The sequence below is a fragment of the Zophobas morio genome, unplaced genomic scaffold (assembly GCF_036711695.1).
Source record: "Zophobas morio isolate AGI-343-1 ecotype UQ-CSIRO unplaced genomic scaffold, CSIRO_AGI_Zmor_V1 ptg000014l, whole genome shotgun sequence".
Classification (NCBI taxonomy): domain Eukaryota; kingdom Metazoa; phylum Arthropoda; class Insecta; order Coleoptera; family Tenebrionidae; genus Zophobas; species Zophobas morio.
Genome location: NW_026972119.1, coordinates 18,464,544 through 18,479,952, shown reverse-complemented (window position 1 = coordinate 18,479,952; position 15,409 = coordinate 18,464,544). Strand labels below are relative to the sequence as shown.

The 15,409-nt window shown below is 34.7% G+C and overlaps 2 protein-coding genes across 10 annotated transcripts in view; one reads left to right on the top strand and one right to left on the bottom strand.

Moving 5' to 3' along the window:
* Positions 1–15,409, top strand: part of LOC135128588 (disks large 1 tumor suppressor protein) — a 1,417,771-nt gene that overhangs the window by 799,359 nt on the left and 603,003 nt on the right. The gene's annotated exons all lie outside the window — the stretch shown is intronic.
* Positions 133–15,210, bottom strand: LOC135129102 (PE-PGRS family protein PE_PGRS47-like). The gene is made up of 6 exons (XM_064056182.1): positions 15,065–15,210; positions 14,498–15,014; positions 2,443–3,479; positions 958–1,075; positions 878–906; positions 133–826 (listed from the first exon to the last, which is right to left on the bottom strand). The coding sequence occupies exons 1-6, from the start codon at positions 15,074–15,076 to the stop codon at positions 191–193; spliced, it is 2,349 nt and encodes a 782-aa protein (XP_063912252.1). The 5' UTR covers positions 15,077–15,210; the 3' UTR covers positions 133–190.

Genomic DNA, 15,409 nt, shown 5'->3' with positions numbered 1-15,409 from the left:
TTCCAATGACATCGACAATGTTAGCCCAGAACTGTCACTTATTAGATACTAGTGTTTAATCAAGAGTTAATTTGAATGTCAAAAGTATTGATTTTGTCAACCAAAATAGTGCATAAGTTAAAAAAAACTCAGTTGTAACTTTTCATTTTTTTGTACGTTTTAATAAATTATCTATGTACATTAGAAAGACCTAACCAAGGTAGGCTTTGGCGATGGGGGCGGAGTAAGCGAGGGGAGCGGCATATTTGGCAACTGGGGCGGCATAAGCCAAAGGAGCGGCGACGCGGGCAGCTACGGCGACTGGGGCGGCGACGCGGGCGGCGACGGCGACGGGAGCGGCGACTTTAGCGACGAGGGGTTCCTTGTGGACTACGGCGTTGAATCCGTTGAGGGGATCGGCGGTGTATTCGACGGTACGTCTGGTACCATCAGGGTCAACGAGGGAGTAGCTGCCTTGGACGACATCTCCGGAGCGGGATTCAACCTGGCTCTTGGAGTCTCCGGTCAAACCGTCTTGGACGTCGTATCCGAAAGAGTACTGTGGGTTGGGGTCGTATTCGTCAGCTACGACGGTCTTGGCGACGGCGACGGGGGCAGCTACAGCGCGGGCAATGGGGGCAGCGACGGCGACTGGGGCGGCATAACGGGCTACTGGGGCGATGGGGGCGGCGACGGCCACGGGGGCAGCCACGGCACGGGCGATGGGGGCGGCGTATCCGGCGTAGCCTCCGTAGCTTCCGTAGGCGATGGGGGCGTGGGAGAGGGTGGCCGGGGCGCTGATGAGGCCGGCGCTGGCGTAGGCGACCAAAGCGCTAAGAACGACGAACTAGCGAAAGGAAAAAATTAGATTTGGGTGGTATTTTACGAGACGGTTTACCTTGTAAGCCATTGCTGCGTTGATGTTGACTGAAATGTGATGATAACCGTATCGCACGCGCTTTTATAGTGGATTTTCACCACTTGATTTTGAATCTGGCAAATGTTCAGAATTGCGCGGGTTAAGTTTCACAATGACCACGCCTCGGATAAGGTTAAATCGGCAGTTCCACTTCACAAATATTAGCAACTTCAAAAACTAGTCACACAAGTCGTATTTAAAAATAAGTGCACTACACACCGAAAATATTCGATTACACACGTTGTACGGATCATGCACGCAAGACAATCCCAAAAATGGACACATTGTTGCCAAAAATATTTTTAGTGGACCTATCCACTATTATTTTTCGTATACAAACGAAAAACTATTAAAGACTAACTCAAACTGAACTAAACTAATTATTACCTGATCTGCAGTTTTTTTTACTATTTTCGTTGTTCTAAAAAGTCAAACAACAAGTCCAAGTACCGATATCAGGTTGCATAAGATATTCTAATTGCAGCTTCTCTAAATTCTAGTAAAATTCTGGAAATCGTCAGAATTTGCAATTGTTGCATTATTAAAATGCTGTTGTGTCATTTGATTAGAAACGATTTCATGGAAAGAGCCACGCGATGAAACATTCCGTATTACAAAAGTTGGTACCTACGATCAATGAATTATTTATTGAACGTTTAATGTGCTACAGATTTAATTGGACCAGTGGATTGACCCACATAGCGCAAGGTTCCTTTGACACAATATTTGAAAAGTCAGTCACCTAATATTTTAATTCTTTACTAGTGATAAAGTTCATTGCTACGACTACTACACCAGATTCGTTTATCTGATGAAAGATTTTTTCTAGTTACGCATACTCGTAATCAATCAAATAATATGTAATAAATTATCGCCTTAAGTTTTTTTAGTTCCGCGTCGAAGTATCCTTGCTTAGTACCGAAGGCGTTGAAGAATATTTTGAAATGGTTAAAAAAAACGTGTGCAGGAAGAGTTGTGCTAAATTACAGTAATTAGATGTTGGGTGATCTGTAATTATTAATTTAAATTTGACGTGGTCGTAAACTAGCTCGACTTATGCAGCTTCTATCCCGAAGGATTTATGAAACACGCCCCACTGTGATTCCATTTATTTATATAGGCTTCAAAATAGGAAGAATTTATTTGCGTGACCTCAAAAATTTAGACGAATTTATTTGTTTTTTAATATTCGTCCTTTCCATATATTAATTTGATTTATTGGGTGGAGCTTGTAGTCGTCCTTTGTTCTCGCGTTTTTCTTTTTGTACCACACATCCGCACACAGGACCAGTTGTGTCAAATATCCTTAAACTTTGCATTGTTTTGAAATACATAAAGATAATTATTCATATCCAACTAAGTGGTTTAAAATTTTATAGATGCATTTTTTTTGGCGAAGGTCAGTTCTACTTCTTGTTATCTCGTTATTCCGCAAAAGAGTGCTAACGAACCGGGTTAATTTTTGATATAAATAACAAATTAGTGCTCCGAGTCAGCATTCTTTGATTTGAGTCCACCCAAGCAACGACATGGCTTTCAAATACTTTCTTCTGGCCGCTTTGGTCGCCGCTGCCCAAGCCGGTAATCCTCACTACACCTTCGGCTACGGTGTCCAAGACCCTTTGACCGGAGACGTCAAAAGTCAAGTTGAAAGCCGCACCGGAGACGTCGTTCAAGGACAATACTCTCTTCTGGACTCCGACGGCACACGCCGAGTAGTGGATTACGCCGCCGACGACTTCAACGGATTCAACGCCGTCGTACGCAAGGAACCCGCCGTCGTCGCCGCCGGCCACGCCGTGGCCGCCGCCCCAGTGCTCCGTGCCGCTCCAGCCATCGCCGCTGCCCCAGTTCTCCGTGCCGCCCCAGCCATCGCCGCCGCTCCACTTCTCCGTGCCGGCCCAGCCATCGCCGCCGCACCTGCGTTCTCCACCGCTTCGATTGTCCGCTCCGCTCCCGCCATCGCCGCCGCTCCACTTCTCCGTGCCGGCCCAGCCATCGCCGCCGCCCCTGCCTTCTCCACCGCTTCGATTGTCCGCTCTGCTCCCGCCATCGCCGCCGCTCCAGTTCTGCGTGCCGCCCCAGCCATCGCTGCCGCCCCTGCCTTCTCCACCGCCTCTATTGTCCGCTCCGCTCCCGCTATCGCCGCCGCTCCCGTTCTCAGCGCCGCCCCTGCCTTCTCCACCGCCTCTATCGTCCGCTCTGCTCCCGCTATTGCCGCCGCTCCAGCCATCGCCGCTGCCCCTGCTTTCTCTACCGCCTCGATTGTCCGCTCTGCTCCCGCCATCGCCGCCGCCCCTGCCTTCTCCACCGCCTCGATTGTCCGTTCCGCTCCCGCCATCGCCGCTGCCCCTGCCTTCTCCACCGCCTCGATTGTCCGCTCCGCCCCCGCCTATGCCGCCGGCCCCGTTTATGCCGCCGCCGCCCCTGCCTTCTCCACCGCCTCGATTGTCCGCTCCGCCCCCGCCTTCGCCACCACTTCCGTGCTCCGCTCTGCCCCAGCTCTTGTACAGGGCGCCACTTACGCAGCCGGTGCCCGTTTGGCCGCCCCCGTTACCGCGTGGTAAATTTCCAGAAAGGTCTATATTTCATATTTATTGTAAATAATGTACCTCTGTCCAAAAGTATTGTATATAATTACGAAATAATATATTTTAAAATGAAAATGTGCCTGAATTTCAAGAAGCTGTTGCCCAGGGTAAATATTTGTTTCCTTTTTTTTTCGTGAAATGTGGGTAAGTACGCATTTCAGTAGTCATTTTTGCACAGGAAGTAGAATTTCAGCCTATTGTTTCAGTTTTTTTTAATAAAACGTCAAAAAAATGCAAATTTTGCACGAATGGCTCTTTTTAAATTTATTTCGAAGTAGATGAACTGGAAAATGGCATATATGACATAAAAGTGTGAGCAAAAAAAAACTGATCGAAGGTTACATCAACTGAACTTCCCTCGCCCCTGAAGTGCAGCCCAACAAACCCGCAAAACCAGTTGCCTAATTAATACTTCCGCAGCCCCCGCAAATTCCAAGGGGTCGTGGTCAGTACAAGTGCGGACACTAAGAATAATTTTAAAGCAGACAACCAATGGCAAAAACTGCTTTTCGAAAATTCGAAAAACACAAAAATCGAAATATGGAGAGGTAGAACAGTCGAAAAATTATACTAAATACATATAATATCGACAAATCGAGAAATTGAGAAATCAAAACATTTTAAAAATCCAAAAATTGAAAAATTAAAAAATTGAGCAATCGAAAACTAGAAAAATCGAGAAATATAAAAATCGAAAAGTCCAAAAATTTTAAAAATCGAATAATTGAGATGTCAAGAAATCAAATATCAGAAAATCTAAAATCTAAATATTTAAAAATGAGAAAACGTAAAATTAAAAAAATTGAAATATCGAGAAGTCGAGACAGCAAGAAATGAGTAATTTAAAAAATTCAAAATTTAGAAAATTGAAAAATAAAACTTCGAAACATTGAAATATCGAGAAATCCAAACATCGAAAAATCTAAAAATTGAAAAATCGAAAAATCTGCAATTTATAATAGATAAGTCGAAAAGCCGAGAACTCGAGCAATCGAAAATGCGAAATTTTAAAAATCATAAAAATTGAAAAATCGGAAAATTAAATCGAAAAACTAAAAAATTGAGGAATTGAAGAATCAGAAAAACTGGAGAATCGAAATATCAAAAAATCGAAGGATTGAACGATAAAAAAATCAGTAACATCGAAATTTCTATAAATGGAGTAATAGAAAAACTGAAAAATCGAAAACTGACTAATCGAAAAATTTTAAATCCGAAAACTTGAAAAATCAATAATTCAAAAAACAAAATTTTAAATTCGCAATATCGAAACATCGAGGAGTCGACACATCAAAGAACTGAAAATTCTGAAATTTTAAAATTCGAAAAATTGAAAAATGGAAAAACTGCAATTTCAAAAAATTTAAAAATGAATTATTCTGAAATTTTAAAAACTGAAAAATAAATAATCGAAAAATTGAAAAATCGGGAAATAACACATCAAAAAATCGAAAAATCGAAAAACATAAAATTTCAAAATCGAAAAAGTAAAAAATGGAGAAATCGAAACTAAAATATCGAAAAATGAAAAATAGAAGATAAATTGATGGATCGAAAAATTGAAAAATCCCAAAACTGAAATATCGAAAAACTAAAAAATTAAACTGAAGAATCGAAAAATTTAAATTCCAAAAAAATCTAAAACCCAAAAATCTAAAAATGAAATATCGAGAAATCGAAATATCAGAAAACTAAAAATCTAAAATTTAAATATTCGAAAAACTGAAATAAATATCCAAGAAATAAAAAATCTAAAAATCTGGAAATCGAGAAATTGAGATATCAAAAGATTTAAAATTTAAAATTTTCGACACCGACGAGAAACCTAAACATCAAAAAACCGAAAAATTCAAGAAACATCGAAAATCCGACAAATCGGAAAATTGAAACACTGAAACATCGAGAAAAGAAACATCAAAGGATTTACAAATCGGGCAATCGAAAGAACGGAAGGTCGAAAGATTGAAAAATTGAAAAACTAAAAAGTCAAAAAAACGAGAAATCGGAAAGTTAAGGAATCGAAAAGTCGAAAAGCCACAAATCGATTAATGGAGAAATTGAAAAATCGAAAATTTAGGAACGTGAATAATTAAAACATTGAAAAATCGAAAAATAAAAAAATCGTAAAAGTACAACATCGGAAAATTTAGAAATCGAAAAATAAAAAATCGAGAAATCCAAAATTTGAAGAATCGAAAAATTGAAAAATTCCCAGACTGGAACACCGAAAAATTGATCGATAAAAAAATTGAAATCGAGAAATTGAAAAACTGAAAATCTGGAAATTGAAAAATCGAAAAGTTGAAGAATGAGAAAACTAAAACATCCCAAAACTGAAATATCCAAAAGTCGAAAAATCGAAAATGCAAAAAAAAAATTGACGAATTAAAAAAATGAAAGATCGAGAAATCGAAAACCCGAAAAATCAAAATATCGATTAATGGAGAAATTGGGAAATCGAAAAATGGAAGAATGAAAAATTTAGAAACATCAAAACTTAAGAAATTGAAAAATCGAATAGTTGAAGAAACTGAAAAACCGATACACTGAAAAGTCTAGAAATCGGGAAAATCAAAAATCGGTTAATCGAGAAATTGAGAAGTCGAAAAATTGGAAATTTAGAAACGTAAAAAACTAAAAAATTCAAAAATCGAAAAACTGAAGGGTCGAAAAATTGAAAGATCTGAAATATCGCAAAATTCAGAAATATGGAGAAACGAAACATCAAAAGATTGAGAAGTCAAGAAATCAAAAGATCGAAAACTTGAAAGACGGAAAAATTGAAGAATTGAAAAACTGAAAAATCAAAAAAACGAAAAATCAGGAAGTCTATAACTCCAAGAGTTGAAAAACCAAAAAATCGTTTAATGGAGAAATTGAAAAATTGAAAAATCGTAAACTTAGAAACGTGAAAAAAAAATTAAAAATCGAAAAATTGAAAAATCGTTAAAGTACAACATTGAAAAATTGTGAAATTGAAAATTCAAAAAAATCAAGAAATCGAAAATCTGAAGAATCGAAAAATTGAGAAATCGAAAATTCGAAAAACCAAAAAATAATCGATTAATGGAGAAACTGCGAAACCGAAAAATCAAAAAATCAAGAATTTAGAAACGTCAAAACTTAAAAAATTGAAAAGTCGATAAGGTGACGAATTGATAAACTGAAAAATTTAACCACTGAGAAGTCTAGAAATTGAGAAATGAGAAAATCAAAAAATCAGTTAATCGACAAATTGAGAAATCGAAAAATTGAAAATTTAGAAACGTCATAAACTGAAAAATCCAAAAATCGAAAAATTGAAGGGTCGAAAAATTGAAAGATCGTAAAACTGAAATGTTGAAAAGTTCAGAAACTGAAATATCGACAAACGAAACATTAAAAGACTGAGAAGTCGAGAAATGAAAAGATCGAAAGTCGAAGGATGGAAAAATTGACGAATTGAAAAACTGAAAATTCAAAAAAACGAGAAATCAGGACGTCAAGAAATCAGAAAGTGGAAAAACCAAAAAATCGATTAATGGAAAAATTGAATAATTGAAAAATCTAAAACTTCGAAACGTGAACAATAAAAAAAAATGAAAAGTCCTGAAGGTACAACATTGAAAATTTGAAGAATTGAAAAAGTGAGCAATCGAAAAAATGAAGAATAATGAAACTGAAACATCCCAAAATTGAAATATCGAAAAACTGAAAATTCGAAATTTGAAAAATTGATCAATCAAAGAATCAAGGATTTAGAGACGTCAAAACTTAAAATATTTGAAAAATCGATAAATTGACGAATTGAGAAACTGGAAAATCGAGTCATTGAAAAATCTATAAATCGGGAAATGGGAAAATCAAAAATCGATTAATCCAGAAATTGAAAAATTGAACAATTTAGAAACGTCAAAAACTGAAAAATTCAAAAATCGAAAAATTGAAAGATCGTAAAAGTGAAATATCGAAAAATTGAGGAATTGAGAAATCGAAAAATTGAGGAAAAAAATTGAAAATCTTCAAAACTGAAATATCGAGAATTGGAGAATTCTAAAAATTAAGAAATCGAAAAATTGTTATATCTACAACTTTGATTTTTTTCTGGATGCCTTTAAAAACTCAATACGGATTCATAAACTACAAATGATGAAGTACGTTATTTTATAGAATTTAAATAACATTACTATTGGAATACTTGTAAACGACGTCGTGAAATAAATGAAATAAATCCGAACAGGCAGATAGGCAGACGGAAACGGCAATTTTATTTTTCAGTGGTCATGAAACGTCGACAAAACATGAAAATAGCCAATCGCCCGATGCACTAATGAAATTTCTTAGCTTACTCAGGGCACTAAAAAACGAAGGTAGCCGTAGAAAATAAAAAATTGGAAAACATGGCGATGGAGTTACAACATGTACAATTTTTCAACTTTTCGATTTCTCGAAGATTTTGTTTTAGATTTTTTTTGGGTACACTTTCCATCGTAAATAAAAGATGTAAACATTTTTCCAGCAATAGTTTGTATACTAACTACTCCACTTTTATTGTTTCTCAACATTTAGCTATTATTATTTTTTCTTTTCGTTATCAGTTTTCCATAAATAACTTGTGATAGTGAATGTTGCAGGCTAATTCTTTTCCATCTATGGTATTATGCTGAACTTTTAACTGAGACAGACAAGTTATACTTGTAGAGATTTGAACTCTTACTGTGCAGCGATAAAGGTGGGTAATAAATTAAGAACTTAACTGTTTTTTAACGAAGGTTATGTATTTACTATAAACGTTATACATGTGTACAAAATAAGGCCAACTACATTATTTACGATGCTGAGGTCGGATAAGGCGAGTTCACACTTTCCGGGCCACGTCATCAAGTGATCAAGAAAATGTCATTTTAAATTATAAGTAAAATTTCAAAAAATAAAAAAAAAAATTTTACAGTTGAAAGGCGTTGTTGGCAGTGACGACTTTTGTATTTTTCAAATAAAGCTCGTACATTGTCCTAAAGGTGTCCAACACATTGATATAAATATTTAAAAATGTCAGATTGACTAGTGACATTTAGCCATAAAATTTTTAGAACTATTTTTGTTAAGGACCTTCCCAATCCTTTAGATTTTTGCACTTTATGAATCTATTTATGACTGTTCGAGTGTGATTTAGTAATATTTTTAACGTTGTTTTTATTTATAACTAAAACGAGACGTTCCTGAAATTGTGTTCTTTCAGTCTGATTAATTATTTTTCAAAAGTGCGATTTTTATATTTTTCAAATAAGGCTTCTTCCAATGTCCGCGACGTGCCCAAAACAATGTTATAAATAAACATTTAAAAATGTCACATTGACAAGTGGCATTTAGTGTTAAAATTGTTACAGTCTTACGAAAATGAGCCCAACATCTCATGATATTAATAAGGCCATATTGCTATAAATAGCCAGCTTATGAATACAAAAATGGCCACGACTATTAACTCGTACGATGTATAAATTTCCAAAATAATCGTTGCCTTGAATGCCTTCTAATTCATCTATATTGCACAAAAATCGCTATATGTCACACGATACGAATTCGTTTCGACACCGATTGTTCCAAGTGGGTTACTTGCACGTTGCACAGAAAAACCGGAATTTCTCCTACGTATCTCAGTCGCACGAAATGATGCAAATTTTTATCCATCTCGATAATACTGCGCATATTTTAAATCCACTAGTAGCGGAATTAATTCCGGTCCGCTCGCATAATGGATTATAATCTGGGGATAAGTAAGTTTTCAATTAATTCCATATAATGGAAGCGGGCGGGTTTATTGACAACGAAAATCACTCGTATTTTATTTGATTCCATCGAAATTAACCAAGCAATACCAGTTCCATTTATTCTATCGAACGCAATGAAACTGTGCGGTTATGATCGAAATGCTCGAATATTGTGTGTTTACTGGGATCGGATCGAAGTTTTAATTTGCTTTATAGAGAGCAGAAAGCACGACTGGATGGAATGCAACGATGGAAATTTATGCTAAATTAAAAACGGATGATAGTGCGCTTTGCAGTTTTTGAAATTTCAAATCAATAAACCTCTTTGGTAAAGTTTTTTGTCGAGTTTATATAATTAGTTCGTCAGGTTAAGCCAGGTCAGATCAGAGTATAAATATATATTTTGAGATGGCAAATAATGAGTGATTTGCTAAGCTTACGAAAACTTTTACCAGATTTCCGAACAATCGGATTTGTATTTAGTTGCTGAGTTCTATTGAAGGGTTGTAATACAGCTTGTTTTTTTTTAATCTGTAAGTCTAAGGTGAAATATAAAGACGGATTCATAAACCACTTATACAGAATAATGAATAAGATAAGAGAGAAATGTTTAACAACGACTGCTTTAGTATGAACTTGGCCTACAAACACGATTGGGATAAATGTCGACACGCCTTAGCAAAGTTTGCCCCTTTTTACTTCCCGAGTGTAAGCGAGATGTAAATGTTACTTAAATTTTATAAAATAACATACTCCTACACTTATGGTTTATGAATCCCTGTTCAGTTTTTACCCTAGGCATCCAAATTTTTGGAGAAAAAATATATTACATTTTCCAATTTAACTTTGAAACTGCAAGAGCGAATGTTCCGAAATCTTGTAAATGTTTTAAGGTTATCATAAGGATTGTATATCGTTAATCAAAATTTATTCGTTCATGAAACCCACAACCTACCTTTCCCAAGAATTGATATCGTCTTACAATTTTGTCGCCATAAATGTTGCTTAAATGTTAAAAACTAATATGAATCTGTGTTAAATTTTTATTTTTGACATCATTTTTTATTTTCGAAAAAATCAAAATTATTCACTTTTTCGTTTTCCCAATTTTTCGAATTTTCGAAGTTTCGATTTCTCAATTTTTCGATATTTCAGTTTTAGTATTTTTTTTATTTCAAAATTTTTCGATTCGCAATTACTCGTTTTTATAGTTTTTCAATTTCCCGATTTTTAATTCTGTCAAATCGGGTACTCAATGTCTCGATTTTTCAAATTTCCAATTCCCTATTTTCCGATATTTCAGATCTTTCAGTTTTTAAATTTTTTGATTTTTAAATTTCCTGATTTTCGAAAACATATATCAATTTTTGACATTTCTATAATTTCGAATGTTTTTATTAATTCATTTTCCATTTTTTTATTTTTCGACTTTTCGTTTTCTCGATTTTTCGACATCTCAATCATTCGACTTCTCGATTACTGGATATTTTGATTTTCCCATTTTTCGACTTTTAGATTTTTTGATCTTTCGGTTTCCCGAGTTGTCGATTTCTCGATTTTTCAATTTTTAGATTTTTAATTCTTCAATTTTTCGAGTTATCAATTTTTCAATCCCTCAAATTTTGAGGTTTTTGATTTTTTTTCTCGATTATTCAGTTTTTCTTCGATTTATCAATCGATCAATTTTTGACTTTTGGAATTTGTTCATTTTTCGATCTCCAAATTTTTGATATTTTAATTTTTTAAATCTGCGATTTTTCGATTTCTTGATTTCTTGATTTTTAAATTTTCCATTTTTTAAAATTAACATTTTTCGATTTTTCATTTTTCTTTTTTAAAATTATTAAATTTTTTGATTTTTCGATTTTAGCTTATTTCGATTTCCAAATTTTTAGATTTCTTGAGTTTTCGATTCTTTCATTTTGATTTCTTAATCTTTCGACTTTTCGATTCCTCGATTCTCCAGTTCTTGGGTGTTTCAGTTTTTCGAATTTCAGCTTTGGGATTCTTTGATTTCTCAATTCTTCAATTTTTCTCAATTTCAATATTTGACTTTTGAGAATTTATGGTATTTCGATTCTTCAATTTTTGAATATTTTAGTTTTTAAAATTTTTGATTTTTCGATTTTTCTGTTTCAAAATTTTTCGATATTTCAGTTGAATCTGATTTTCGATTTCAAGTTTTTATCTTGATTTGTCAGTTTCGATTTTTTGATTTGTCAATTTTTCGATTTCTTTTAAGCCTAAATTTTTCAACTTTTCAAATTTTAATTTTTCAATTTTTTAATTTTGGTTTATTTCGATTTCTCCATTTTTAGATTTCTTGATTTTTCAATTTTTCAACTTCTCGATTTTTTGATTTCTCAATTTTTCGATTTTTCGATTTTTCAATTTCTCGATTCTTCAAATTTTCTCTAATTTTTCAATATTTGACTTTTGGGAATTTTAAATTTTTCGATGCTTCCATTTTTTGATATTTTAGCTTTTTAAATTTTAGATTTTTTGATTTCTCGATTTTTCAATTTCAAAATTTTTCGATTTTTCGGTTGTATCAGATTTTCCATTTCAAAATTTTATCGAAATTCGTCAGTTTCGATTTTTTGAGTTTTGTAAGTCTAAATGTTTCGAATTTTCAAATTTTGATTTTGGCTTATTTCGATTTCTCAATTTTTGGATTTCTTGATTTTTCAATTCTTTGACTTCTCGATTCTTTAATTTCCCAATATTTCGACTTTTCGATTTTTCGATTCTTCAAGTTTTCGGTCTCTAAATTTTTGATATTTCCACATTGGAATTTTTCGATTTCCCGATTCTTCAATATTTCTTCCATTCTTGAAATTTTTCTGTTTATCAATTGATCAATTGATCAACATTTCAATATTTGACTTTTGGGAATTTTCAATTTTTCGATGCTTCCATTTTTTGATATTTTAGCTTTTTAAATTTAAGATTTTTCGATTTCTTGTTTTTTCTATTTCAAAATTTTTCGATTTTTCGGTTGTATCAGATTTTCGATTTTCGATTTCAAAATTTGTCAATTTCGATTTTTTGATTTTTGTAAGTCTAAATTTTTCGAGTGTTCAAATTTTGGTTTTTCAATTTTTTGATTTTGGCTTATTTCGATTTCTCAATTTTTGGATTTCTTGATGTTTCAATTCTTTGACTTCTCCATTTTTTGATTTCCCTATATTTCGACTTTTCGATTCTTCAGGTTTTAGGTCTCTAAATTTTTGATATTTCCACATTGGGATTTTCCGATTTCTCGATTCTTCAATATTTCTTCAATTCTTCAAATTTTTCTGTTTATCGATTGATCAATTGATCAATATTTCAATATTTGACTTTTGGAAATTTAAAATTTTTCGATTCTGAAATTTTTCGATATTTTAGCTTTTAAAATTTTAGATGCTTCGATTTTTCAATTTTTCAAATTTTAACTTTTCAATTTTTCAATTTTGGCTTATTTCGGTTTCTCCATTTCTAGATTTCTTGATTTTTCAATTTTTCGACTTCTCGATTTTTTGATTTCTCAAAATTCCGACATTTCGATTTTTCGATTCTTCAATTTTTCGGTCTCTAAGTTTTTCAATGTTTCAACTTTGGGATTTTTCGATTTCTTGATTCTTCAATTTTTCTTCGATTTTCCAATGTTTCCATTTATCGATTGATCAATTTTTTGATATTTAACTTTTGGGATTTTACCAATTTTTTTAAAATTGACCTTTTTGGAGTTTTCAATTTTTCTGTTTTAAAATATTTCGATTTTTCAGTTTCATCAGTTTTTGGACTTCATAGTTTTGTCGACATTTATCGAGATTTTTTGATTTTTCAATTTTTCGATTTTTTAAATTTAAATTTTTGTATTTTTCAAATCTTACTTTTCGACTTTTCGTTTTTGGGCTATTTCGATTTCTCAGTTTTCAGATTTCTTGATTTTTCAATTTTTCGACTTCTCCATTTTTTGATTTCTCGATTTTTTTGATGTTCCAATTTCCCAATTTATTTACATTTCAGTCTTGGCATTTTTCAATTTCCCTTTTTTCCATTTTTCGTTTTTGTTTAAATTTTACATTTTTCGATTTTTCAAATTTTTACATTTTCCGATTTTCCATTTCCCGAATTTTAAATTTCTCGACTTTTCGGTTCTTCAGTGTTTAAATTTCTAGATTTTTCAAGTTTTCGGTTTCTTAACTTTCCAACACTTCAATTTGTGAATTTTTTCAATTCTGCCCTTTCCAATTTTTCGATATTTTGATTTTAGATTTTCATATTTAGATTTCTTTCGATATTTCGGTTTCTCGGTTTTTTTACTTCTCGACTTTTCTTCTCCTTTTCGACTTTTCAAATGTCCAGTTTTCGAAATTACTAATTTTCGAGTTTTCAGTTTTCCAGTTTTTCCGCTCCACAGTTTGTAGGAGTTTCAATGTTTTTACTTTTCGATTTTTCAATATACGAAGTTTCAATTTTTTGACTTTTCGATTTCTCAAATTTCCCATTCCATTTTTCAGTTTTTCGGTTTTTCACTTTTTTTAATTTTCGAATTTTTGATTTCTTAAATTCTCGATCTCTGGATCTATCAATTTTCAATTTTTGGACCTTGCGGAAGATTTTTCTATTTTTTCGTTTTTTCAATTTTCGAGTTTTGAAATTTATTTTTGGTTTTTACTTCATGAAAAACAAAAATCGCAAAATCAAATTTTAGAATTTTTCAAAGAAGCGGGATTTATTGGGCTTTACTTCAAGGGCGAGCGAAGTTCTGTCGCAATAACCTTCTACCAATTTTTTTCTTAAAGAACTTGATCTCTACAAATATGGGAATAAGGTTAATAAAGCATCTGATATCAGCGACTCCCAACATATTTTGCTGATCGTATCATCCATTTAATTGGTTAAGTGTGCATTTCCGACCTGAATTGTGACTAAATGCCCTTAAAACTCGTCAATTTAAATTCCGTAGAAATGATAAAATATTGATCTGCAATGTAGCGACAATTTTTGTTGTTAAAATAAAATATGAAACAATTCAGTCACTGTCTAAAATACCAACAATAAACCGGCGACCGGTTGCGTCATACTCCGCAATTGTAACAACACCTCCACTTGTCCCACGAAGAAATGACTTTCACTTTCCCCAGGCGTGGCGACCCAGTTGCTCTCGCATTGACATTGACCTCAATCCAAAAGAAATGAAGACCATTTAAGTAGAATTTTTTATTAAATTACAATAAATAAATAACGTTCCTAAGTACGGCAGTCGATTTAGTGGAAGACTTTGGCTACGGGGGCGGCGTAAGCCAAGGGGGCGGCTACTTTAGCGATAGCTGGGGCAGCTACGACGGCTTTGGCTACAAGAGGTTCCTTGTGTACTACAGCGTTGAATCCGTTGACGGGATCAGCGGTGTATTCCACGGTACGTCTGGTACCATCGGGATCAACCAAAGAGTAGCTACCTTGGACAACATCACCATCGCGCACTTCTTGCTGGCTCTTGGAGTCACCGGTCAAACCGTCCTGGATGTCGTAACCGAACTGGTACTGGGGATGAGGGTCGTACTCGTCGGCGACCACGGTCTTGGCGACGGCGGCGACGGGGGCGGCGTAGGCGGCGTGGGCAACTGGGGCGGCGTAGGCGGCATGGGCAAGTGGGGCGGCGTAGGCGGCATGGGCAAGTGGGGCGCCGTAACCCAAGCGGGCAATGGGGGCTCCGTAGGAGAGGGTGGCCGGGGCGCTGATGACGCCAGCGCGGGCTACGGCGACGAGGGCGGCGAAGGCGACGAACTGAAATTGCAACTTTTAGCACTAGGGTGATAATAGGGGTGTTACCGTACCTTGAATGCCATGTCGGAGCGATCTGGATAAGTGATGCTTGAATTTTGACTCGGCGAGCTTTTATACTGGTTGTATGTTGTAACTAGAACACTTTTCGACCGGCAACGCCCCGGTTGAAGGCTGCGATCTTTTGTTGCACATGCCATTTTTGAACACGTGATTTTCGATTTTTTAGGGATTGTTGTGGTGACACAAATTTCTCTCGTTACGGGTTTTTGGAGGCGTTTTTGCGCCTAGCGACAGTACGATGCAATTTTTCGGTTGGAGGTGTGTACATCGAAAGAGTCGGAGGAACGAACTTTTGAATAATGGGTCCATTTGCTTGTTGTCGAAAATGTAACGAT

Bases quoted from the DNA above. Each gene is read 5' to 3' on its own strand.
- LOC135129102 (XM_064056182.1), bottom strand. The intron at 1,076-2,442 runs GTATTTGAAAGC...TTGTGTGACTAG, and splicing joins ACCAAAGCGGCCAGAAGAAA to TTTTTGAAGTTGCTAATATT. The intron at 827-877 runs GTAAACCGTCTC...TCCTTTCGCTAG, and splicing joins ACGCAGCAATGGCTTACAAG to TTCGTCGTTCTTAGCGCTTT.